This window comes from Nerophis lumbriciformis, linkage group LG09 (assembly GCF_033978685.3).
Source record: "Nerophis lumbriciformis linkage group LG09, RoL_Nlum_v2.1, whole genome shotgun sequence".
Taxonomy (NCBI): domain Eukaryota; kingdom Metazoa; phylum Chordata; class Actinopteri; order Syngnathiformes; family Syngnathidae; genus Nerophis; species Nerophis lumbriciformis.
In genome coordinates, this window is record NC_084556.2 from 22,848,563 (window position 1) to 22,875,421 (window position 26,859).

A 26,859-nucleotide genomic window follows, 5' to 3' on the forward strand; every position below is an offset into this window, starting at 1 on the left:
GGGGATATTCAAGTTTCACATTAGCAGCACACATGAATGTGTCAGTATCAGAAAAAGACAGAATGTCAATGAAATGTCCACTGCAGAGGACACTGGTTCTTAAGAGGATTTATGCAGATGGTGTCTGTACATAATGAAATAAAAAACAAATATACAGATGAATATAGCTACTTTACTTGTACGTATCTTGTTGGTAAAAAACTATACCTTTATGCAGTAAATACGCATGCAATATTGTGAGTGAATACACAAGCTATACTAACAGCAGTGGAGTGACATTTATACTTGAGTGAATGACTGTAATGTACATATTATTTACATATTAAAACAGCAAAAAGACCTCTTCTTCACACACTTTGGGGTGGAGGAGTCTGACACTGAAAGGAGCTTTGATTGATAAGCATGATAACACAAAAAGAACTAATTCCTGGGAAACTTGGTGGCGTGGTAGGACATGATCGAAAAATAACCCTGTTTTGTTTGGTGTGGATATGTTTAAAGGGGTACCGTAATGTTTCTTAGAATTTGTCCTACAATCCCTATGACACACCTCTTTTACCTTTTATGTGCATTCAAAATGGTAAAAACTGTATATAGGCAGCTAACAATGCAGGTAATGGGATCTATTACCCTGCCGCTCTAAAAAACATCCAAAAATTGCCAATAATGCTCCATTTACTGCATATTAACCAAGCTATGGCAACATTATTATTTTAAGATCTAACACAGAGGAACTACTTTTCTGGCACAGTGACATATAGCCTTGATCACACTGCTCCTCTGACCACTAACAAGTAACCAGTTACTAGCTACTAGCTAGCTTGAGCTGCTAGTCAGGTAAGTTGCAGCCCGCCATAACATAAAGGAGGAGCTGCTGCTGTATTGCCTATGAGTTAGTAAAAGTAATGCTAGATTATAAATCATTAATCTCACCTGCATAGTAGAAGTTTGTGGGACCAAGCTGGGAAGTTGGTAAACTTTGAAAATCCACACACTATCAACTTAATACTGTATGGCTCTTCTACAAATGGAACACAGCATAAAACCATCGCAACATCACTATGATACAGAATTTTTATGAGTGAGGATTATTCTGAATTCAGCAGCTCAAGGAGCGCACAAGTGCTGAAAGATACAAACATCCTATCAGTCGGCATCCCAGTGAAAGCGAACATTGTGTGTCATCTGTCACATTCACGTCTTGTTATGTTTCCTTACTTGGTGTTTATTTTCTGTCAGCGCTCTTATTTTAGTTCCACTTCCTTCTTGTCTCCCTGAGCGCTATTTCCCCTCACCTGACACTGGTTGGCAGCCTGGCCACACCTGTTGTCAATCAGCTGACTGCTATTTATGCCTGCCTTGCCCTCCAGTCAGGGCTCGTTGATTGTTTCCTGTTTCCTGTATTTCCTGCATGTGCGCTTACCAGTGGCCCTATTTCTTTTTGGCATTAAAGTCATGTTTACCTGCGCTACGCCTGCCATCTCGGCATCTTGGGTTTCAAGACCAACAGAACTTGACACATTGTAAGTCACTGTTTTATGTTTTATTTGAAACCTTTAGCAATAGTGTTACGTGATAACGCCAAGGTTCTCATGAAGTCTGCCATTAGTAGTAGCAAACATAGACAGTAGCAAACATCTGAGCCGAGAATGCCGTTGTGGCTTGTGCAGCCCTTTGAGACACTTGTGATTAAGGGCTATATAAGTAAACTTTGATTGATTGACAGTGTTGTTGTTGTTGACACAAATAGAGTTTGTTACGTGAAACCAGTGAGCCCAGGATAGTTTTGGTAATGCTTAAAATGTAATACTGTAAATATTATCATGAATATGCCTGTTACTATATTACATACATACTTACAGCATGTATAAAAACAGTGTCAGAAGTTTTTAGATCACATCTCCATCACCTGTATTGTTAGCCGCCTCTTACTAGCAGTTTTCATTATTCAGAATGTACAGAAAAGGAAAAGACATGTGTTCTTGTCTCACATAAGGGTTGTGGATGATAGGTAAAATTCCAAAAAAGTGCAGTTCCCCTTTAAGAAATTCTAACAGTTAGCCCTTTTTATGTATGTAGCTATATAATAAACAAATAGTACAAATACCACTAAGTATGACGGCCTGTTTCTTAACACATTTATTGTTAATCTAAATAAGTGTTATCTTAGTAAAGGCATTTATTATAGCTCTTGTCTATGATCTCATGATACTATGTAGAGTGTATATAGTATAACTTTACCTGGCTGCTTGGCGTCATTAGGTTTAATACAGCGCACATATGATGGCTCTTTGGTCATGAGGATCTCCATGAGTTTCAACAGGCTGTTTTTAAAGTGAGTGGCAGCCTGAAGAAACGATAACAATGGTTAAGCCACTGGTATCACTGTTTATAAACATAATTGTTTCACTTTCCAAATCACCTCACAAAAACAAAGCATTTGCAAGACAGAGAGAGAGACAGAATGAGAAAGAGAGAGAGAGAGAGAGACAGAGAGAGAGAGAGAGAGAGAGCGAGAGAAAGAGAGAGAGAGAAAGAAAGAGAGAGAGAGAGCGAAAGAGAGAGAGAGAGAGAGAGAGAGAGAGAGAGAGAGAGAGAGAGAGAGAGAGAGAATTGTTGAGAGAGAGAGAGAGAATTGTTGAGAGAGAGAGAGAGAGAGAGAGAGAGAGAGAGAGAGAGAGAGAGAGAGAGAGAGAGAGAGAGAGAGAGAGAGAGAGAGAGAGGAAAGTGAGAATTGTTGATACCATCTGTGGGCGTTTCTGGTCCGTCACTTCCTCTCTGGAGAAGCAGCGACTTATGATCTGGTTGTCTGACTGGCACATGACCTGAACACACGCCAACTTCATTCAACCATGTCGACACAGTTCTAACCACTTGGAATGTTGTTACCTCTTTTAGGTTCCTGTTCATAGAGTCATTGTTCTTGTCGAGGAAACCTAAAGAGGATATAAATACAGTTTTTCATGGATACAGTAGGTTGTAATATATCAAAGGTGGGCAATCATTCTGACATTAATTTAAAACATATACCTGTTTATACATATATACATATATATATGAATTTATATTTGTTAATATTGACAAATGTGGTGTTTTAGACTGCACTATTGTTCAATTAAGTACACTTATGTCTAGTTTATGTGCTTTTGCAGTTCTTCTCAAATAGTGGGGAGCGCGGTGCCAGGGAAGGGGGTACGTGTCACCTCGGGGAACATCTTTTATTGCTCTACCAGAATATGATGAAACGTATATAGCACTTTGCTTCACTGGAAGCACAATGGGAGATGAGGAAAGACCATTGTGTTGTTTCCTTTTATGTTAATAATCTTACAATGTTATGCAGAGAAGTTGATTGGCAACACTAAATTGGCCCTAGTGTGTGAATGTGAGTGTGAATGTTGTCTGTCTATCTGTGTTGGCCCTGCGATGAGGTGGCGACTTGTTCAGGGTGTACCCCGCCTTCCGCCCGATTGTAGCTGAGATAGGCTCCAGCGCCCCCCGCGACCCCGAAGGGAATAAGCGGTAGAAAATGGATGGATGGATGGATGTTACGCAGAGGTATTTGGTATAACAATATTATAGACGAATTAAACTATTTATAGTCACGGTGGAGAGTGATGGGGGCACAAAATATTTGCTTCTTCTTCGGGAGTTTTAGTGCATTTTAGGTTCATCCTGAAATTTCACCTAAAAGCTGAACATCCCTAACTTTTTGTGAGTAGTGTCTGCAGTGTAAAGATAGGGGCCTGTTTTACTAAGATCTAATACCTTGTGCTAAACAGCGCATGCAATCTATAAAATAGTGTGTACCATTAGTGGGCTTCTTGCGAGCGATCTACTAAGACTGCACATTGGAAAAGTGGTGCAGACCATCTTATTGAAATGAGGATTTTGTGTGTACTATACGGGGTATCACCAGGGAGGCACTCTCATTTACTGCAGATCAATGTTATCATGCTCATACCTGTGGCGTTTTGCTATGTTTTCAAACAAGCAGGAGACATATCCCACTGAAGGTGCTTAAAATGCAAAAAAATGCATGCTTTTATCACATAGGATATATGTTAGTAATATATATTATGTGTGGAAAAAACTTAAGTCCTTAAAAAATATTGAATGACATCAAAACGCATTAATTGAATTTGTTTAAATAAGCCCCTTAAAGGGGAACTGCAAAAAAAAAATGTTTGCCTATCGTTCACAATCATTATGAGAGAGAACACGGTTCTTTTTTTTTTAGGATTCTAAAGATGATAAAAAACGCCTGTAAAAAACCCCCCTCTGAAACAACTTCAAAACCCTCCATCAACGTTTTGTATACACAATGCAAGTATATATATATTTAGTAACAGACAGGTTCATAACAATTTGTAATATGTAAAATATTAACCCTATTTTGGACATTCCAAGCATTACCGGAGCTAATTTCCTCAGCACTTTGATTTCGGTTCCCATAGCAACGTACTTCCTGTTTCTGGAAACAAACGTGTGAGGGGCGCTCAGAGCTTTCAACTGATCACCACCTGGTGGTGAGTTGGCTCCGATGGTGGGGGAAGATGCCGGACAGACCTGGCAGGTCTGCTGGGAAGGTCTGGCAGAGTCTCCCGTCAGAGAGTTTAAATTTCCACCTCCAGAATAACAAACATGTTACTAGGCAGGCGCTGGACATTGAGTCCGAGTGGACCATGTTCCATGCCTCTATTGTCGAGGCAGCCAATCGGAGCTGTGGCCGCAAGGTGGTCGGTGATTGCCGTGGCGATAATCCCAGGTATGGTAAGAGATGCCGTCAAGCTGAAGTAGTCCAGAAGGAGTCCTATCGGGTATTTTTGGCTCATGGGACGCCGGCGGGAGAAAACAGGTACCGACAGGCCAAGCGGTGTGCAGCTTTGGTGGTTGCAGAGGCAAAAACTCAGACATGGGAGGAGTTCGGAGAAGCCATAGAGAACGACTTCCGTAAGGCTTCAAAGTGATTCTGTACCACCATCCGCCACCTCATAAGGGAGAAGCAGTGCACTGTCAACACCATGTACCCCCACCATGTGGTAACCCCACCATGTGGGGACCGTGTGCTGCTGATGTCGACTGGGGATGTTGTGGATTGGTGGAAGTAATACTTTGAAGACCTCCTCAATCCCACCTACACATCTTCCCATCAGGAAGCAGTGCCTGGGGACTCTGTGGTGGGCTCTCCTATTTCTGGGGCTGAGGTTGCCGAGGTAGTTAAGAAGCTTCTTCGTTGCAGGGCCTCAGGGTTAGATGAGATCCGCCTGGAGTTCCTTAAGGCTCTGGATGCTGTGGGGCTGTCTTGAATGACAAGACTCTGCAGCATTGCGTGGACAATGGTAGCTGTCCCTCTGGATTGGCAGACTGGGGTGGTGGTTCTTCTATTTAAAAAGGGGAACCAGAGAGTGTATTCCAACAATTGTGGGATCACACTCCTCAGCCTTCCCTGTAAGGTTTATTCAGGTGTACTGGAGAGGAGGCTACGCCGGATACTCGAACATTGGATTTAGGAGGAGCAGTGTGGTTTTCGTACTGGTTGTTGAACTGTGCACCAACTATACTGTATACTCTCTGTAAGAACCCTGAGGGAGCATGGGAGTTTGCCCAACCAGTCTACATTTGTTTTGTGGACTTCGAGAAGGCATTTGACCGTGTCCCTCGGGAAGTCCTGTGGAGAGTGTTCAGAGGGTATGGGTTATCGGACCGCCTGATTGTGGCGGTCTGATCCCTGTATGATTACCATACCATACCATACCAACTTTATTTATAAAGCCCTTTAAAAACAAGCACAGTTGAAAAACAAAGGGCTGTACACCACAAAGAAATAGAGGCAAAGGACAGACTAAAAAATAACATTTAAAACAGAAATAAAAATACACATTTAAAAAGCAAATATAAATTACCCTAAGAACAGTTTGTTAGATAAAAACAGTTTAAAAGTTAAAAACAGATCAAAAAATTAAAAGCTAAAAACAGTTCAAAGTCTCATGCTGGGTTAAAAGCCAGTGAATAAAAATGGGTTTTAAGAAGCGTCTTAAAAATAGCCAAAAAAGGGGCCTATCTCACATGGAGAGGGAGATCGTTCCAGAGTTTGGGACCCGCAACAGAGAAGGCTCTGTCCCCTCTGAGCTTGCGCTTTGTTTTGGGTACCTCCAGGATCAGCTGATCAGCTGACCTGAGGGACCGGGTGGGGGCATAGAGATGGAGCATCTCAGAGAGGTACGGTGGGGCAAGACCACGTAAGGATTTAAAAACGAGTAAGATAATTTTAAAATGGACTCTAAAAGACAGACAGCCAGTGAAGGGAGGCTAAAACAGGAGTAACGTGCTCTCTTTTTCTTGTGTTTGTTAAAAGTCGGGCAGCTGCATTTTGGACCAGCTGCAGACGTGAGAGGGAGGATTGACTAATTCCAAAATACAAAGAGTTACAGTAATCCAGCTGAGATGTGATAAAGGCATGGATTACTGTCTCTAACTGTTGCCTAGAAAGAAGGTTTTTAACCTTGGCCAGCTGACGTAAATAAAAAAAGCTGGCTTTCACCACTGTGCCAATCTGACGGTCCAATTTAAAATCACAGTCAATACGAAAGCTCAGGTTGGTGACCATGGGCTTAACCTGCAAAGCCAAGGGGCCAAAGTCAACAGGGGGGAGCTCACAGGTACCACTAGGTCCAAACACTATTACTTCTGTCTTCTTTTCATTGAAATTTAAGAAGTTTAGGGCCATCCAGGCCTTGATGTCATCAAGACAGGCAAGTAATGGCTGTATTGAAGAGGCATGATTTCTCTTTAGATTAGTGTCAGAGCTTGGTCCGACCCGTTTCCAGTGAGGGTTGGATTCCGCCAGGGATGCCCTTTGTCACCGATTCTGTTTACAACATTTATGAACAGAATTATCATGCCGTCAGGGCATTGAGGGGATCCGGTTTAGTGGCTGCAGGATTAGGTCTCTACTTTTTGCAGATGATGTGATCCTGATGGCTTCATCTGGCCAGGATGTAAAGCGACTGGGGTGAAAATCATTACTTCCAGGTGCTAGTCGATGGTTCTTGCCTGGAAAAGGGTGGCGTGCCATCTCCGGGTTGGGGAGGAGATCCTGCCCCAAGTGGAGGAGTTCAAGTACCTCAGGATCTTGTTCACAAGTGAGGGAAGAGTGGTTCGTGGGATCGACAAGTGGATCGGTGCGGCGTTTACAGTGATGCGGACCTTGCATCGATCTGTCGTGGTGAAGAAAGAGCTGAGCCGGAAAGCAAAGCTCTCAATTTACCAGTCGATTTACGTCCCTATTCTCACCTATGGTCATGAGCTTTAGTTTATGACTGAAAGGACAAGATCACGGTACAAGCGGCCGAAATGAGTTTCCTCCTTCAGGTGGCCAGGCTCTTTCTTAGAGATAGGGTGAGAAGCTCTGTCATTTGTGAGGAACTCACAGTAAAGCCGCTGCTCCTCTATATTGAGAGGAGCTAGATGAGGGCATCTAGTCAGAATGCCCCCTGAACGCCTCCTTGAGGAGGTGTTTAGGGCACATCCGACCGGTAGGAGACCATGAGGAAGACCCAGGACACTGTAAAAAGACTATGTCTCCCAGCTGGCCCGGGAACGCCTCGAGATCCCCAGGGAAAAGCTGGACGAAGTAGCTGGGGAGAGCGAAGTCTGGGCTTCTCTGCTGAGGCTGCTGCTCCCGCGACCCGACTTTGGATAAGCGGAAAAAAAAGGATGGCTGGATGGAGAGACGCAAAATGTATTGCACGTCTTATTCTGCTTACTTATAAGTCGCAATCCACTTTGCACGTCTTGTAGATCAGCTTTGCGTGTGCTATCAAGTTTGCACGTGTTTTAATACACGCAAACGTTGAGTACATCAGGTGAAAAATGTCTTAATGTGTGAGGGGATGCTTACCGTTGACATTGTAGTTGACTTCCCCAGCATAGTGCAGCAGCCTGAACTCCTCTCTACTCATTACCTTCCGAGTTTTCCCATTTGCCAGCTTATGACTGCAAGACACACAGAAATACATACTGTACATATTGAGTCTCCTGTAGATATCGGAGGTAGTAGTACTTTGATAATGTTCAATCATACGTGACAAAATGGGGATGGTTGCCAAGTGTGTCCTCCAATTTCTCTAAAAATGAGGCATCACTCGTCTCTCCGGGTCTCAGGCACTCTTCGTTCTGCAAGACGCAAACACTACTTAACTGATGACAATGAGACACAACATTTAGAAAGGGAGATTAGATACACACCAAAATGGAGATGATACCCTTGTGCTTCTCCTCTATCAGGTCACAAATGATCTTGTTGTCAAAGTATGGCACCATCTCCCACTGAAGGAATATTATATTAGCATGGAAATATGTCAAACGTATAGGGCTTGAAAATGCATTGCATTGTGGGTCTTGCTGGACTCTGACTTGCTTATTTATATGGCTGAATGGAAGACTGAGCTTAAAGGGGAAATGGGCTTTTTTATTTTTATTTTGCCTATCGTTCACAATTATTTTGAAAGACATAACGACGGATGGATTTTTTTTAATGCATTCGAAATATTCAATCAATATTAAAATAACGGTCCACTTACAGCGGAGCCAATGGGGGCTCCACTATTTCACTCATAAAATCCAATAATAACCATTGAAAAAGCACAAACAATACTCCATTTACATTTTGTGACGTGAATAATAACCAAGTAATAGTGATATTGTTGTCATAAGCGCTAACGCAGACAAACAGTCACTTCCGTGGGTCCCTTTGTTAACATCAAGTGGTCTGCTACTTTCTCGCTTCTTTGCTCCCTGTAAGTTTACTCTAGATCATGAGTCATGCATCTCACCTGGACATGGGACGTCTTGTAATGCAACAAGTTGGGACACTTTCACAGCCATTTAGGATCTGGAACTGGCAAGAAAGACACGAAAAGCGCTAGTTTCTTCGCCCACCCACCCTTCTCCTTTGGAGGATTATGAGACATGTTTTATCTAAATGGGAATATATGAAAATCCTAGCAGTCGGCATTAATGACAGCAGACCTTGCTTATTATGTTTGTTGACTTTCATAAAGTCTGCAGTGAGTAATAACCAGTGATGAAGAAAAAAAAAGCAAACATCGTGATGCGTTTTTCAAATTAAAGCACTATGTATGCTTAAAATGAGTAAAAAATACGTAAATATTAAATGTTAGTATTAATGTGCCTGTTACTACATTACATATATAAAAACATCATGTATATAAAACCCAAATGGAAGTGTTTGGATGTTTTTAGGGGCTCTGTAGACAGAATTGAACAGCATTGTAAACAAAGCCTTTGTCCAACAAGTATGACTACCCTAGCCCCACAATGCATTGCAAAATCACGTGGCCTTTCGAGCCTTATGGCTTTCCAATGACAGATCAAAAGATGTACTCACTGCTATCCCCTCTGTTGTGTATTCCTCTTGCTCAGATCTGAGAGTGAGCTCGATAAAGAGCTGCTGGAGCTTCTCACTGCAGTAGTTGATGCAGAACTGCTCGAAACTATAGAGAAAGAAGAGAGAAAATGTGACAAAATAGTGCCGAAGAACAGATGAACGAGAAATGAACGTTACTCAGACCTGTTGTGCTCTAGGACCTCAAAGCCATAGATGTCTAGAAGCCCTATGACTGGGAAGGCTTTATTGCTGTGGTACATGTCATCCTGCATAACAATAAAGTTAACAATGGACATCAGGGAATGGTCACCGCTGTCTTTGTGTTGCTGTGGGAGCAATGACTGCACCTTCAGAGCAAGCGATTGGTTAATCTTCTCCACCAACCAAGTGAAAGTACGACCATAGACGGCTTTGGCTAAGGCGTCTCGGGCTGACATTGCCTGCTCAAAATTCAGTGGGATGATCACCTGTAATGCAAGAAAGGTATTAAACTATAAAACCACAGGCCAAACGCTCAGACCAAGAACAATAGGACCTTTACCTCCTCCTCCTTGGTGATGAGCTTCTTGTGAGTAAGAGCATTGCTCAAAGATGAGGCATCAACACCCAGCAGCTGAAAAACAAGAACACATCTGTTCCTCCAATTCTTTGCGCATATTACTAATACTTGTGAAAACATACTGACCTTTGCAACATTCGCTAATGGCGTCTCAGTGGTAATGTGCGCCTCGCCTTCCTCTCCTTCTCCAAACTGAGTGTTTCCCAGATGGAGAATGCTGGCAATGATGTTCAACACATTCTGAAATGAGGACAAATAATATTGAAATCAAACAAGGTCTAAGAAACATAGTCTGGATGAAGACAGTGTACAGAACATTTTGACTAACCTGTATGTCTTCCTCAGTGAAGCCAATAACAGGCAGGGCATTCATCACGACTTTCCAATTATTCTTGTCACTCGCGGAGCTGACTCTGGAACAGCTTCCCTGATCAAGATGACTCAGCATCACACACACCACAATCCCAGGCTAAACCGAGGACACTTTGGCACTACGCACCTTAACCAGATATTGGTAGTTCTGAGGGTTTCGTTCAAGATCAAGCGTCTGAAGCAGGTCATTGCTCCCACCATCTAGAAGCTGGTAGAAGATGTGGAAGTTTCTTTCTCCGTGATTTTGGTGGACTACCCGAGATTTCTCCAGCAGGTAATTAAGGATGTGGCCACCAACTGGTGCTCCCTAAAATGGAAATAGATATTAGAGCTTCCTTGAACAGCGGTATACAATGTGTGTCAGAAATGCTCCAGGACTGGTTGATGTTCCGTCAGTACAAATGTAGTTTACCACCACTATGTGTGAATGTGGAATGAATGAATGATGGGTTCTCACTTCTTATTGTAAAGTGCCTTGAGTCTCATAAAAGTGCATTAGCATTATTATCATTATTATTGTTTAAACGTCCTGCAGCGTTTGGTGTGCAGGAAGAGGTGAGAGTTGTGGCAGGAAAATATGTAATTTGGAAGCAGGGGGACAGGGCCCTGCCCTTTTCCAAAAGGCTGTTTTTGTCCCCTGCACTTTGTCCAAAACGTCCAAAGATAGTGTTTTGCTATTGAATGGAGACACTAGCACCAGGCAGAAAACGGCTACTCAGGCTGAAACTTGTCTCTTTAGGCCGCCCACAAGCTTGTTGATTGGCTTTCTGGAGCTGTTTTCTTGCCAGCGTGACACTAATTGACAACACGCAGCAGCTGACCAATCAGCAGATAAGAGCGAGTTAGCCTCCACACAGCAATATGGATCACAAACATACAGGTATAAGCCAAATAAAAAGCCACACAACAGGAATCTAGTGCTCCACTCCAAGGTACTTATGTTGTTGACGAAAACTTGCGCTAATAGAATAAGAATGTAAATTTCAGTTGAAACGTTTGCTATTCTTGATAGCGCAGTGGCTTGAATATCAGTCTTTTGTTTAGTTTTGTTCGATTCCCAGCCAGGGTTAGGGGTAGGGTTGGGGTTAGGGGGTCTAACCCTAACCCTAAGCATTTGATCTTTTGCTTTATCCCACTAACAATGCCCTAACCTTAACCACAAATTCAAACCTAACCCTCTAACCTTCTAACCCCAACCCAAACTGAACTGTTGATTCCCCATTCATATTACTCCAAAACATGCATCTACTCCCTTGAAGCCAGGCCCCCTGTATGCAAGCCAGTTGTGTCCCTCCCGCTTATGGAATCCCAATTTCATCCCTGGTGGCAGGCCTGCTCACAATGCTCTCAGCATCCGCCGGTTCCTGCCTGAAAAGAACGTCGCCATGCAGAAGCAACCTCCCCTGATTAGCTGTGACTTTTTTCCTTTATTCCAAGCTCAAGGGAATTATTAAGGAGACCCGTTTTAAAAACTTGGATGACATCAATTTTGGCCGGGAGGACGGAGCTACGCATGCAGGATCCCATAAGAATCCTTCCAGGAGTGTATCAAGGTGTGGCAGAGATGGCTGGGAAAGTGCGTTAGACTCCAGGAGAATTACTTGTAGTTTGAAATATATTTTTTGTGACATCAGTCTTAGAACTTTGTGCAAATCCATGTTATTATTATAATTATGGTTATAATGGTGGCTCAATGTTTCTGGTATGGTGCAAAAAGGCTAAAATAACTGTTTACCTTGAAGTCAAACTGAACATCCATATATTTTCCAAACCGACTAGAGTTGTCATTCCTTAGTGTTTTTGCATTGCCGAATGCCTGTGCAAAACAAGAGAGTATAATGATAGAAAGGCAACCTATGTATTACAGTACCTTAATTAAGCATTGAACAGTTTGATATAACAGCATGAAATACCTCCAGAACAGGGTTAGACTGAAGTAGGCGGTCTCCAAGGGTGGTCATGTGATCATGAGTGGGACAGGTAACAGCATAGTAGAGGAGGATCTTCTTGGAAGCTTCCGTTTTTCCCGAGCCACTCTCACCTGATATAAGAATACATTGATCCCTCCATGTGATCTTCATGGCCCGGTAGGTGTTGTCTGACACCGCGTAGCTGAATGAAAACAACGTAAGACTCAGGTCAGTATTCTGATTACTAACAGTGACGAGACATAATAATGCATCAAACAAAAAGAGGAACAAAGAACTAATTACTAACAACAAATAATTCTTTACATTCATTTTCCTTTGGAGTAAAGTATGAAACCGTCTTATAGTTGGTGTGTAGAGATTAATACATGCAAACCTTTCCAGATGTGCTGTTTTCAGAATTGTATCTGTATTGTGTCTTACATGTTGAAAAGAAAACCCTTCATTCAAATGATCCCCCGCCCCAAACGAGCCAGAGACAAAGATTATTTATATATTTAATATTTGTTTACTTACTATGGTATATTATTTATTTGTTCACTGTTATGTTACAGAGAACAAGGAAAAAGGATAAAATTGCTATGGTATGAAAAGGGGTAGGATTGAATAAGCTCAGCTTCTTCCTACTCCTTTTCGGACGTGCTGTAATGAAACAACTGGAAATATGTGATGAATTACATTGTATCCTATGCATGTTCGAAATAAACTGAAACTGAACTGAACAGAAAACCAAGTTGGTTTAGGAACTAAAAATATTTGCGGTTTTCCATAAATTTCAAGAGTTCCATAAAACCATTATTCAATTAAAAAGTGTTACTACTTCAACATTTTTGGACCGATTTAAACAATTCCAACACCAACCAATTCAGCTCATTCAGGACATTAATGCCCTTAATCATTTTCAAAAAAATACCACTTTTCCAGAAATTCCTAAATTTCCAGGAAGTTCTCATGGAAATTAATTGGAAATTTTTCCAAGTTGCACAATTCCCACATTTTTCAACCTATTTAAACCATGCCAACATCAACACATTCCACTCCTCCTGGAAATTCAAACTAACACTTTCCCAAGTTCTCAACCAATTTCATGTTTTTCTGAAATTGACAAATTCCTGAAATTCTGTAACACTATTTAATATTCATTTATAAATTGTCACTACTAACACATTTCTTCACCGATTCAAACCATTCCAACACTAACCAATTCAGCTCATTTAGGACATTCATGCTATTTATCGCCTGCAAGAAATTCACGCTTTTTCTGAAAATCTCAAATTACCAGGAAATTCTCACTGAAATTAGTCAGATATTTTTCCAAGTTCCACAATTCCCACATTTCTCAACCGGTTTAATTAGTTCTAACAACAACATGTTCAGCTCATGAATTTTATTTCGTGGCGGTAGCGCCATTTTGGCATTTTAGCTAATTTCTTACTTTTTAACCTAATAGTCATGGATTCCGTCCCTTGGCACCATCTTAAAAGTATGTCTTTCAATTGTTAGCATGCTTTTATTAGTGTGCTAATATTAGCATGCTAACATTTTAGAATTTTTTTTACGTTTTAAATCTAATTATCATGGATTTTGTTACTTGGTGCCTTCTTAGAAGTATGTTAGCTATTCCCCTGTTATCATGCTACTGTTATAATGCAAACAGTTTATGCTAGCATTTCAGCTAATTTTATACTTTTTAACCCAATAGTAATGGATTTCGTTACTTGGCGCCATCTTAAAAGGTATGCTAGCCTTTCACCTATTAGTATGCTAATTTTGTCATGTTAATATTAGCACGCTAATGTTTTATGCTAGCATTTTAGCTAATTTTGTACATTTTAAACCTAATAATCATGGATTCCGTTACTTGGTGCCATCTTAAAAGTATGCTAGCTGTTCCCCTGTTACCATGCTAATGTTGGCATGCTAACATTTTATGCTAGCATTTTAGCTAATTTCGTAATTTTTAACATAATAACCATGGATTCCATTATTTGGTGCCATATTAAAAGTATGCTAGCTGTTTCACTGTTACCTCACTAATGTTAACATGTTAATGTTTTATGCTAGCATTTTTACCTAGTTTTGTATTTTTAACCTAAAAAACATGTATTTTGTTACTTGCAACCATCTTAGACGTATGTTAGCAGTTCATCTGTTAGAATGTTAATGTTAACATGTGAATGTTAGCAAGCTAAAAAAAAATGTTCACGCTTTTTAGCAAATATTGTACATTGTAAACCTAATAATAATGTATTTTGTTACTTGGGGCCATGTTACAATTATGCTAGCTGTTACCCTTTTAGCATGCTGAGTTTTTATGCCAGCAATTTAGCAAATGTGATACATCTACAGCTAAAATATATAGATTATGTTACTTTGTAACTTCTTGAAATATGCTAACTTTCCGAACTATACCAAGATTTATACTACATTTCAGAACAGCTTCTGCTCGTCACCTCTCAAACCACTTTAACCTTCTATTTCAACTTTCAAACCATTTCTATATTTCACTAGTATTTCAGTTTAACGTCACCTTATCAACTTTCAAACAATTTCAGCATTTGACTAACTACACTAGAGCAAGCCCGGTCACAGGCAATTACAGAGCCTGCTAGTCCGGGTGAGGAGTCAGTTAAGCTAGAACTAGCCAGCGCCAGGCTGGATAATTCCTGTACGCATAGCAATTTTCTTAGAATAACACACAACTCACATAATGTGTTTTCTGTTGTGAATGTGTCAGGGGTAGATATGCATTCTACTGAGGTGGCAAATCATGATGCGTTCAGTCGATCGCTGCATCAAGCAAACAATCTGAAAATTCCCGTCGTATCAATTCCTAGATATGGTCGAAACTATTTAAAGTGCACTACGTATAATAAACGCAACATTATTAATATTTCTACTACGGATAATTTAAACAAAAACACGTCAAAACAGCCCAATACTTATAATCTGGGCTTTTTAAACATAAGATCATTGTCTCCCAAAACGTTATTAGTTAATGAGGTCATTAGAGACAACAATCTTAACGTCATTGGTCTTAGCGAAACCTGGCTCAAACCAGACGAATTTTTTGCGCTAAATGAGGCATCTCCTCCTAACTATACGAATGCGCATATTGCCCGTCCCCTTAAAAGGGGTGGGGGGGTCGCACTAATATACAATGAAAACTTTAACCTTACCCCTAACCTAAATAATAAATACAAATCGTTTGAGGTGCTTACTATGAGGTCTGTCGCACCGCTGCCTCTCGATATGGCTGTTATCTACCGCCCCCCAGGGCCCTACTCGGACTTTATTAATGAATTCTCAGAGTTCGTTGCTGATCTAGTGACGCACGCAGACAATATAATCATAATGGGGGACTTTAATATCCATATGAATACCCCATCGGACCCTCAGTGCGTGGCGCTCCAGACTATAATTGATAGCTGTGGTCTTACACAAATAATAAATGAACCTACGCATCGCAACGGCAATACGATAGATCTAGTGCTGGTCAGGGGTGTCACCACCTCCAAAGTTATGGTACTCCCGTATACTAAAGTAATGTCCGATCATTACCTTATAAAATTCGAAGTTCTGACTCATTGTCAACAAACTAATAATAATAATAACTGCTATAGCAGCCGCAACATTAATGCTGCCACAACGATGACTCTTGCTGACCTACTGCCTTCGGTAAAGGCACCATTCCCAAATTATGTCGGCTCTATTGATAACCTCACTAACAACTTTGACAATGCCCTGCGCAAAACCATTGATAGTATAGCACCGCTAAAACAAAAAAGGGCCCCTAAAAGGCGCACCCCATGGTTTACAGAAGAAACCAGAGCTCATAAATTATCATGTAGAAAGTTGGAACGCAAATGGCGCGCGACCAAGCTTGAGGTTTTCCATCAAGCATGGAGTGATAGTTTAATATCGTATAAACGCATGCTTACCTTAGCTAAAGCTAAATATTACTCAAATCTCATCCGCCTCAACAAAAACGACCCTAAATTTTTGTTTAGTACAGTAGCATCGCTAACCCAACAAGGGACTCCTCCCAATAGCTCCACCCACTCGGCAGATGACTTTATGAATTTCTTTAATAAGAAAATTGAACTCATTAGAAAGGAGATTAAAGACAACGCATCCCAGCTACAACTGGGTTCTATGAACACAGATACAACTGTATCTACGACGGATACTGCAATACAAAATAGTCTCTCTCTTTTTGATGAAATAACATTAGAGGAACTATTACAGCGTGTAAGTGGGATAAAACAAACAACATGTTTACTCGACCCACTTCCTGGGAAACTTATCAAGGAGCTTTTTGTATTATTAGGTCCATCAGTGCTAAATATTATAAACTTATCACTTTCCTCTGGCACTGTTCCCCTAGCATTCAAGAAAGCGGTTATTCATCCTCTGCTCAAAAGACCTAACCTTGATCCTGACCTCATGGTAAACTACCGACCGGTGTCCCACCTTCCCTTTATTTCGAAAATCCTCGAAAAAATTGTCGCACAGCAGCTAAATGAACACTTAGTGTCTAACAATCTCTGTGAACCTTTTCAATCCGGTTTCAGGGCAAATCACTCTACGGAGACAGCCCTCGCAAAAATGACTAATGATCTACTGCTAACGATGGATTCTGATGCGTCATCTATGTTGCTGCTTCTTGATCTTAGCGCTGCTTTCGATACCGTCGATCATAATATTTTATTAGAGCGTATCAAAACACGTATTGGTATGTCAGACTTAGCTTTGTCGTGGTTTAACTCTTATCTTACTGACAGGATGCAATGTGTCTCCCATAATAATGTGACTTCGGACTATGTTAAGGTAACGTGCGGAGTTCCTCAGGGTTCGGTTCTTGGCCCTGCACTCTTTAGTATTTACATGCTGCCGCTAGGCGACATCATACGCAAATACGGTGTTAGCTTTCATTGTTATGCTGATGACACCCAACTCTACATGCCCCTAAAGCTGACCAACACGCCGGATTGTAGTCAGCTGGAGGCATGTCTTAATGAAATTAAACAATGGATGTCCGCTAACTTCTTGCAACTCAACGCCAAGAAAACGGAAATGCTGATTATCGGTCCTGCTAAACACCGACATTTATTTAATAATACCACCTTAACATTTGACAACCAAACAATTACACAAGGCGAATCAGTAAAGAATCTGGGTATTATCTTCGACCCAACTCTCTCGTTTGAATCACACATTAAGAGTGTTACTAAAACGGCCTTCTTTCATCTCCGTAATATCGCTAAAATCCGTTCTATTTTATCCACTAGCGACGCTGAGATCATTATTCATGCGTTCGTTACGTCTCGTCTCGACTACTGTAACGTATTATTTTCGGGTCTCCCTATGTCTAGCATTAAAAAATTACAGTTGGTACAAAATGCGGCTGCTAGACTTTTGACAAGAACAAGAAAGTTTGATCATATTACGCCTATACTGGCTCACCTGCACTGGCTTCCTGTGCACTTAAGATGTGACTTTAAGGTTTTACTACTTACGTATAAAATACTACACGGTCTAGCTCCGTCCTATCTTGTCGATTGCATTGTACCATATGTCCCGGCAAGAAATCTGCGTTCAAAGAACTCCGGCTTATTAGTGATTCCCAGAGCCCAAAAAAAGTCTGCGGGCTATAGAGCGTTTTCTATTCGGGCTCCAGTACTATGGAATGCCCTCCCGGTAACAATTAGAGATGCTACCTCAGTAGAAGCATTTAAGTCCCATCTTAAAACTCATTTGTATACTCTAGCCTTTAAATAGCCCCCCTGTTGGATCAGTTGATCTGCCGTTTCTTTTCTTTTCTCCTCTGCTCCCCTTTTCCTTGAGGGGGGGGGCACAGGTCCGGTGGCCATGGATGAAGTGCTGGCTGTCCAGAGTCGGGACCCGGGGTGGACCGCTCGCCTGTGCATCGGCTGGGAACATCTCTGCGCTGCTGACCCGTCTCCGCTCGGGATGGTGTCCTGCTGGCTCCACTATGGACTGGACTCTTACTATTATGTTGGATCCACTATGGACTGGACTCTCACAATATTATGTCAGACCCACTCGACATCCATTGCTTTCGGTCTCCCCTAGAGGGGGGGGTTACCCACATATGCGGTCCTCTCCAAGGTTTCTCATAGTCATTCACATCGACGTCCCACTGGGGTGAGTTTTTCCTTGCCCTTATGTGGGCTTTGTACCGAGGATGTCGTTGTGGCTTGTGCAGCCCTTTGAGACACTTGTGATTTAGGGCTATATAAATAAAGATTGATTGAGATTGATTGATTAAACAATTTCAACATTCAAACCATTTCTACATTCACCTTGCGTTCCATTATCATTTCAGTTTAGTGTCAGCTTTTCAACTTTCAAAGCATTTCAAGATTAAAACAATTTCAGCATTTAAACAATTTCAATTTCAATTCCTCCTACATTCCATTAGCATTTCAGTTCAGCGTCAGGTCTTCATCATTAAAACCATTTCCACATTCAAACTATTCTTACATTTATACTACATTCTATCAGCATTTCAGTTCAACTTCAGCATTGGAGCATTCACACGCAATTCCTTCAGGAATTGCCTCATCTAGTTACCTACACATTTGATCATTTTATTATGTATAATTTGATGGATAACTTGCTTTTAACACATAAGTCAAGCAGATATTTAAGAATTTGTTTTAATTTTTTGGAATATATGATAACATATTTGTTACAATAATAGATCATCCATCCATCCATTTTCTACCGCTTATTCCTTTTGGGGTCGCGGGGGGCGCTGGAGCCTATCTCAGCTACAATCGGGCGGAAGGCGGGGTACACCCTGGACAAGTCGCCACCTCATCGCAGGGCCAACACAGATAGACAGACAACATTCACACTCACATCCACACACTAGGGCCAATTTAGTGTTGCCAATCAACTTATCCCCAGGTGCATGTCTTTGGAAGTGGGAGGAAGCTAATAGATCATATTAAAGTTTAAAAGATATGCAATTGCATTCAGTGCAATTATTTTTTCTGTCAAAATGGAAAGAACATGTCATGACCTTATGTGACTGTTTGGACATTGTTAGTTATTATCCTGTGTTTTGTATAATTTTCTGTCCTGGTGCTCTTATTTTGGTTGTGCTTCATGTTGCACCACTTGTTTTGCTGTACTTTCACTTTGTTTTAGTTTTAGTTTTCCATTTCTAATCAAGTCTGTATAGGTTCACCTGTTGCTACTTGTCAGTGCTGGATTATTCTGCTGCCATGCACTAGCCTTTTGTTTCTGCTGTCATTTGCTTTTTAAGTAAATAATAAAAAATGTTGATCCCAGTGTCATGCCATCAGCCGACATGCACCACCGTGATGTAACGGATACTTTTAGTAAGAAAGATGAAGTACTTTATTGACGCACATTATTTCCAGGTTTGTTTTTTTATTTTTTTTATTTTGTAAATACGCCTTTTTCGTGTATGTTTTTTTTAACAATATTACATACAAATATTCTCTTTTTGGTACCTAATGGGAACTAAATATATTGTGTAAATGTGAGCTGGTGTGACAATTAGGTTCCTCAAAGACTTAAAATATACATTTTGTCCTAAAAAAATTCCCAGGCCAAAAATTACCTAAACTGGCACAATTGCGGTTGTAGTCTGTAGTGGTATAAATATGCATCAGCTGTTTTCAAAACTTAAAATAATAATCTTTGTACAGGCAGTAGAGAAAAAAAATCACAAAAAAGTTTGACATCAGACTCACATGTGAGGTGATATTTCATAGAAGCTGACTCCTCTGTAGCGTTCCATCTGTGGCTTGGAGTAAATCTCCAGCTCTTTGTAAGGGTTGACTGACACCAACACTGATCCGATGTATGTCTGAGCCAAAACAGTCACAGAAAGAATTAGATCATACATTAAAAAAGTCGCTTCAGAGCAGATGGTCTGGGCTTTATTACATAAATGAGGTTTTCTCCGAAGCGCCGCCGCAGGTTCTCTATAAAGGCTGCCTCACTGTTGTGGTTCTCCAGCAAGAGAAAGTCCTGCACACCAACCCTGTCACGGGCCGTAAGGGTGCTCTCCATCACCAAACGCACCCTTCCTTCAATGTCCACCTCCTGCAGAGAGAATATTTGTTGCAGTTACACAGATTTGACACTAAGTGGCGCTGCAAGACTGCTGCCATTTCATTTGAGGCATCAATACTACCCCAAAAATTGTTGGTAAAGCTCACTGTAAATCGATTATTTCATAAGATTTACTTGTGATGGGTATATATTTTGGATATACTAAAAGCTTGACAAACACACAAAACGTCCTGTTTGTAGTGTCTGGTGCTCAACATTCCAGGACACACAACATGTTACAAAACTGTCAATGACTCAACACTTACTGACTAAATTTGTAAACAACACTCCACAGTTCTGCAGACCGTTGGCAAGAACAAACGGTTACAACATCCAAAGAATCCAAATGATAAACAATATTGGACAGGCTTATCTATGGGGAGATGATGATGATGTGCACCATATACAAACAATGTTGATAACACTAATGACAAAACAATGTGTGTCTGTGTACATGTCAACCTTAATGTGATGGCAAACCTAACGCTGCACATGGGTAGAATTTGGTGGGCTGCGGTGACATTCTCTCTGGCCGCTGTGTAAAATATCACACGCACACACAACCACAGCAACATTCATGCACGCAGCTAAAAGGGAAACATTCGTCACTTTGCAGTCCTTATTGATGACTCACACTGAAAAAGATTGTCAATTCGGTTGGTTTTTTTCTTTAACATATCTACATATGGTACAAAGGTACACAACATGCACCTTGGGGTATTTGAGTGTATTTAGGTACATTATTTGCAGCCAGCAGCTGTTTTTCCATAAGCACTCTGCACATTCTAAAATACAAAATAAACCTGCCAAAATGGAGGTAAAAGAGCAGTAATTTCACAAGAATAAGGTCAAAACATTAAGAGAATAAAGTCATAATATTAAAAGTAAAATGCTGTAATCTTAATAATTTTTTTATTGAAAATAGTCTCAAAATGAGGGGAACATTTGGATTGGATACCCCCCCCCCCAGTCACGTTATTAAGAGAAACAAACAAAGCACATAATAAAGTGGTGATTTTTTTAATTCGGGGAATAAATAAAATAAATAAGATACATGCTTTTTGTTTTTTTTACATTTGTAAAATAAAATTTAATAGTAGTAGTTTTGTTTTTTTTAAACAAAATGAACTAAATAATAAAAAGAAAAATATTCAAATAATATTGTTCATCAAATAAAGTGCAGATATAAAAACTAAATAATAAAAAAAAAAAAAAAGTATCTAATAACTGAGTGGGTTCCCTCCGGATACGCCGGCTTCCTCCCACTTCCAAAGACATGCGCCTGGGGATAGGTTGATTGGCAACATTAAATTGGCCCTAGTGTGTGAATGTGAGTGTGAATGTTGTCTGTCTATCTGTGTTGGCCCTGCGATGAGGTGGCGACTTGTCCAGGGTGTACCACGCCTTCCGCCCGAATGCAGCTAGATAGGCTCCAGCACCCCCCGCGACCCCAAAAGGGGTAAGCGGTAGAAAATGGATGGATGGATAATGATTAGGTTTTTCTAATCCAAAAAGGAGTGGGAAGAAGTGAAACTTATTTATCCCCCCCCCCCCCCCCCCCCCCCCCCCCCCCCCGTTATACATAAATCAACTACCTAGCTTTCTTGTCATTATTATCTATAACATTATTAATTTACCGGTCTTAATTTAATATATTACAAATATTTATTTATCTTGTGCATGAACCATTTTTGTATTTATGCATATATGTAAGTATACATATAGGAGTATACATATACATATGTGATCTGCTTTTTTTTTTTCTTGGTGTGCACAACTTGTTTAGTGTGCAATATAGGTGTTAAGATAAGTGTTTTGGTGTTATTATTTATACATAGTGCAATAGTTTAAAATATATTTATGTATATATATATATATATATATATATATATATATATATATATATATATATATATACACACACACACACAAAAGGAAGATATATATTGTTACGTTTTACTTTTCTTACTGTATGTAAAATCTGTACCGCAACCACAGAATTTCCCAATTGTGGGATAAAAAAATCTATCCTATCCTATCCTTTATTACAAATATTGTTACTAAGTAACGATAACATCAACAAATAATAAGTTAATAAATACCCTAATAATAATAATAATGTAAATAATAATAATAATAATAATAACAATAGTAAAATAATAATGTAAACACAGTCCGACTGTTAAAAACCCTCATTCTGGTATGTATTGAAAATCATGAGGAAACAGAAAAAAAGGTGAATAAAGTTATTTTTTCATCTAACCTAATCTAATCTAATTTGATAATTATACAGACGTGCATCATGTAGTGACATAAATGCTGTTAAAAGCAGCTGTTTTTTTAATGCTGAATCGATCAGAGTTTGCAGGTGTATAATGTTTATGAAGTTTATTTATTTTTTAAAGACATATATATATATATATATATATATATATATATATATATATATATATACAGTATATATACCTAAACGATGTACATTCTCAAAAGATAAATAATTATACTTTTTGAGAGGATTGGGACATGGTTTTATTTACAATCTGGGAACACGTGGAAAATCTTGACTGTGGAGCAAAATTTGCGCAAAATTCAAACCAAAACATACTGTATCCAATACAGGTTATTTAGACCAGTGTTTCTTAACCATAAGCCCCCTAGAGGGCCGTCAAAAATATTTATTTTACTCAGCTGTGGTCCATATGAGCCGCAGCGTACTCAGTTGTAATACACTTTTTCGACACTAGTGGCAGTAATGACAATATCAAATAAACATAAGAAATCTGGAGCTAAAGTCATAGAGAATTACTTAAGCGCAAAAAATATGACTAAATTGGTGAAGCTCTATTTTTCTTTGCACTTTAATTTTATTGACAGTTTAGTTAATAAACATATTCATTATTGATTTAGTTTATTTATTCTCGCACATCATAATTGTATGTAAATACTTTTTTCGTCAGTTATTTATGTCAGTTGTTTATGAGTCTTTTCCTATGCATTATATTTGGTTAGTACTTATTTTTCTAATCAGCCTGACCTAAACCTGAGGTTTGTTTAAGTGTTAAATAAATAATAATCTCTGTGATTAACACGTGCCTTCATATCATTTGACAAGGTTGTAAACTGTAAGTAGGTTAGGTATAATTATTAAATATGATTACAATCAAAAGTAAGATTACTATTTCAGTGTTTGTATTTGAAAGGGCCCTGACCCCTCTGTAGTGGAAGAGTTGGGCCTCGAGGTTGCAAAGGTTAAGAACCCCCTGATCTAGACAACAAGGAAGTGTTTTAAATGTTGATTAATGATAGGTCCCTTTTACAGTATAGTTAACTTGTTATCATATCTACATGGGTTCCATCCATCCATCCATTTTCTACCGCTTGTCCCTTTCGGAGTCACGGGGGGCGCTGGAGCCTATCTCAGCTGCATTCGGGTGGAAGGCGGGGTAAACCGTGGACAAGTCGCCACCTCATCGCAGGGCCAACACAGATAGACAACATTCACAATCACATTCACACACTAGGGCCAATTTAGTGTTGCCAATCAGCCTATCCCCAGGTGCATGTCTTTGGAGGTGGGAGGAAGCCGGAGTACCCGGAGGGAACCCACGCAGTCACGTGGAGAAAATGGGTTGATTTACAAAATATAAAGTATCAATGTGGCACGATGGGCATTCTTAGATTTTTCAGTATCCGGCCTAGTGGGGAAAAGCTTGGACACCCATGGTGTAGATGTAGAATGTACCTAAAGGAACCAAAATAGACTCCTTTCTGACAAGGAACACTCTTCTTCTTTCCATGTTTTACTTCTATCTGCAACCCCTGCAGTTTTTGTGTACACAGCTATAAAAGATAAACAGCAAAGTTGAGAGTGGAACAAAGGGGCTACACTTCCACAACATTTCTTCTCCATACAAAAGCGTCTCCCAGGGGGCTCATTTGCTCGCTCCGTGTCGGTGAAAGGCCTTTCCCCTTGACTGCAGCATTTGCAGGGAAATCCTTGCGAAAACAAGAGGACAACAGTGGAAGGTAGCCAAGGGGTGAGAGCAAAGGAAAGTCACCACTCCTCGTGGCTTCACTTTGGGGCATTGTTCTCTCATTCCTGCAGGTGGGTTCCCTACAGATGTGATCACCAGTTGGCCCTCAGATTTTCCAAAGAACACAAGGAAAGAATGTTCGGGTCGGGCTTGGGGCAAGCGGTCAGATGAAGCAACTGAATCTTTAGTTGCTGTGTGGCAACAGCGGTGCATGATTTTCAATCAAACAATTCAGGACGCAAGATATAGGATTATAGTTAAGAACCCTCATCTTTTACCTTGAATTTGACACCAAAAAACTCACAAAGGTACAGGTAGGCATACCTATCCTGATGAGACATACCTCAGTACAAGACTGCACAGAGCCAGATAGTCATTGGCAAGAACAACCTGGCCCCTCCTTTGAACGTAATCACTCATTCCTCCTTTAAACTTAGTCACACATGCTTTTTGCAGACGGGCATCAGCTGTCAAGCTATCAGTGTGTTTGCACCATAACGTCATTCCTCAATGTTTCTGCAATAAACTCTTGTTTTTTTTCGTACTAACTTAAAAAGGGCTTTGCCTGATAAACATCAAGGGTCTCCAGGCAACTAGACTATTTTGTGTCATCACACAACACAGCAAACATTGTTTTGAGCTGCTGTGCAGTCACAAGTTCAACATTTTACTTTCGTCACGCTCACTGCAAGTTGCAAAACTGTTTGTTAAAACTAATGTCCTCCGCATTGGACATTTTCTTTTGTCAGGTTATTACTAGGGATATCCGGTCAAGGTTTTATGCTTATGCTGATCATCCATGAGTGAGATTGGCCGATACTAATACCGATACCAATCACATGTATTATTTGTATATTTTTCACTTTATTTATTGTGAGCGCTATTTACAGTATCTACACAATATTTAAACTAATTCCTTATTCTCTTTTATTGCATACAATTGTTTGAACACAACAAAGTCAATAGTAAACAATAACTAAACAAAAGCAAAAACTACTATGTACTACTCATTTACTGTAAATCCTTTGGTTTTTGTCCTCAAAGTGCTCTTGTGTCCAGGGAGTTGGTAAACATTAACAAAAACAACCAAAAATGATTTTGAGAAATTAAAAATATTGATTTGATCATCCTTGTACCGATCATATAATGATACTACCTTTAATATCGACACCACCAATATATGGATTGAGCCGATCCTCCTCTTTCATGTCGTGTACTGACTGTGACGATGCTGACACACCTACAGTTATTATCTTCTCTCTAACTTTTTTTAATCTACTTGTTCATTTCTTGTTAATATCTGCTGACTTTCTGCTGCAACCTGCTTCCATCTGCACTTCTTAAACTTTACTAAGCACTTATTTATTTGCTTAACTTAGCTCGGCTACTAGCATGCCTCTTTTTCACGGTGTGTAACATGTTTACCCTAGCCTTCCAGTCATAATAGTACATGGTAATGATACTTAAGATACTAAGAAATACAGTTTATTTGCCGTAATGGAGGTGATTATTTTTGGTTGAGGGCAGGGGACTGCAACCTTAACTATTAAAATAGACATTTTTTAGAATAAGAAAAATAGTATTGAGCCGCAAAAGGTATCACAGCTTATAAACTTTTAAGTTTTCATCTTTTTTTATTTCACAGGAAAAGCAATCTGTTTATGTAAAATGTAACTCTTTTTTTTCTTTTCTGTTTTCTTTTTTGACTAGTATTCATTGTTAGCTAACCCAAGGGGTTGCTCACTGGTGTACCTAACCTGAACAAACAGGCTTTCAGTCACTTTTACTTGCCTTCCTTGCGCTTCAGAACATCAGCCTGTGCGCATTCATGGCCTCACAGACCGTCTGAAATTATAGAACTCTTTTTAAAAATGCAAACCTTTCTCACCCCAGGGTTAAAAAGCAGCCGGTAGCAAATCCCTGGTTTAGGGAAGCGTCTCCACACTGTGTATGGAGACAAATGATTAGCTGCTAGCGGCTTGTCATCCAGAGAGGATCAGCATTAGTGATCGCCATTAAAAGGCATTAATCGGCATTGGCCGATCACATTATTTTTTTTACGAAAATTGTCCAAATAGTTGATCGATCAGCACATCCCTACTTATTACATATTTCATGTAAACTTCCTAAATAGAAGTACTTGACGACAACATGTAAATACAAATACATACATACAAATGTAATGAAGCCCCTGCAACTTTTGAAGTACATGCGAGGCCAGCAATGCAACATAGTGCATGATGTGGCTTTCATGTGGTGAAATGTGCTGGGTTTTTCCCGATACCTCACAGAACGACTTGGGTTATGGCCTCATGACTAAACTCTGCCTGGGCTGACTCCTTCCAGATAATCTTCCATATTTGGTCAGCCCCGCCACGCTGTTGTTCCTAGGCAGTTTGGTGCTACAGCTGGACCATACCCACCCCCCACCCAAAACCA

At 40.1% G+C, this 26,859-nt stretch overlaps 1 protein-coding gene across 6 annotated transcripts in view; it reads right to left on the bottom strand.

Annotated features, from left to right (window-relative positions):
• The window catches only part of LOC133607502 (unconventional myosin-Ic-like), a 62,196-nt gene that overhangs the window by 17,562 nt on the left and 17,775 nt on the right, over positions 1-26,859 (bottom strand). For 5 of the 6 annotated variants that reach the window (XM_072913813.1, XM_072913814.1, XM_061962186.2 and 2 more), the window contains 17 exons: positions 20,219-20,377; positions 20,023-20,138; positions 12,257-12,455; positions 12,079-12,159; positions 10,471-10,650; positions 10,300-10,398; positions 10,098-10,211; positions 9,954-10,025; positions 9,760-9,879; positions 9,596-9,678; positions 9,413-9,518; positions 8,251-8,331; positions 8,087-8,178; positions 7,904-7,998; positions 2,890-2,936; positions 2,745-2,840; positions 2,242-2,347 (listed from right to left, as the gene is read on the bottom strand). In XM_072913813.1, the coding sequence (XP_072769914.1) occupies positions 2,242-2,347; positions 2,745-2,840; positions 2,890-2,936; positions 7,904-7,998; positions 8,087-8,178; positions 8,251-8,331; positions 9,413-9,518; positions 9,596-9,678; positions 9,760-9,879; positions 9,954-10,025; positions 10,098-10,211; positions 10,300-10,398; positions 10,471-10,650; positions 12,079-12,159; positions 12,257-12,455; positions 20,023-20,138; positions 20,219-20,377 (1,846 nt within the window). The remainder of the gene's footprint in view (positions 1-2,241; positions 2,348-2,744; positions 2,841-2,889; positions 2,937-7,903; positions 7,999-8,086; positions 8,179-8,250; positions 8,332-9,412; positions 9,519-9,595; positions 9,679-9,759; positions 9,880-9,953; positions 10,026-10,097; positions 10,212-10,299; positions 10,399-10,470; positions 10,651-12,078; positions 12,160-12,256; positions 12,456-20,022; positions 20,139-20,218; positions 20,378-26,859) is intronic. The other variant, XM_061962189.2, reaches the window with a different exon arrangement.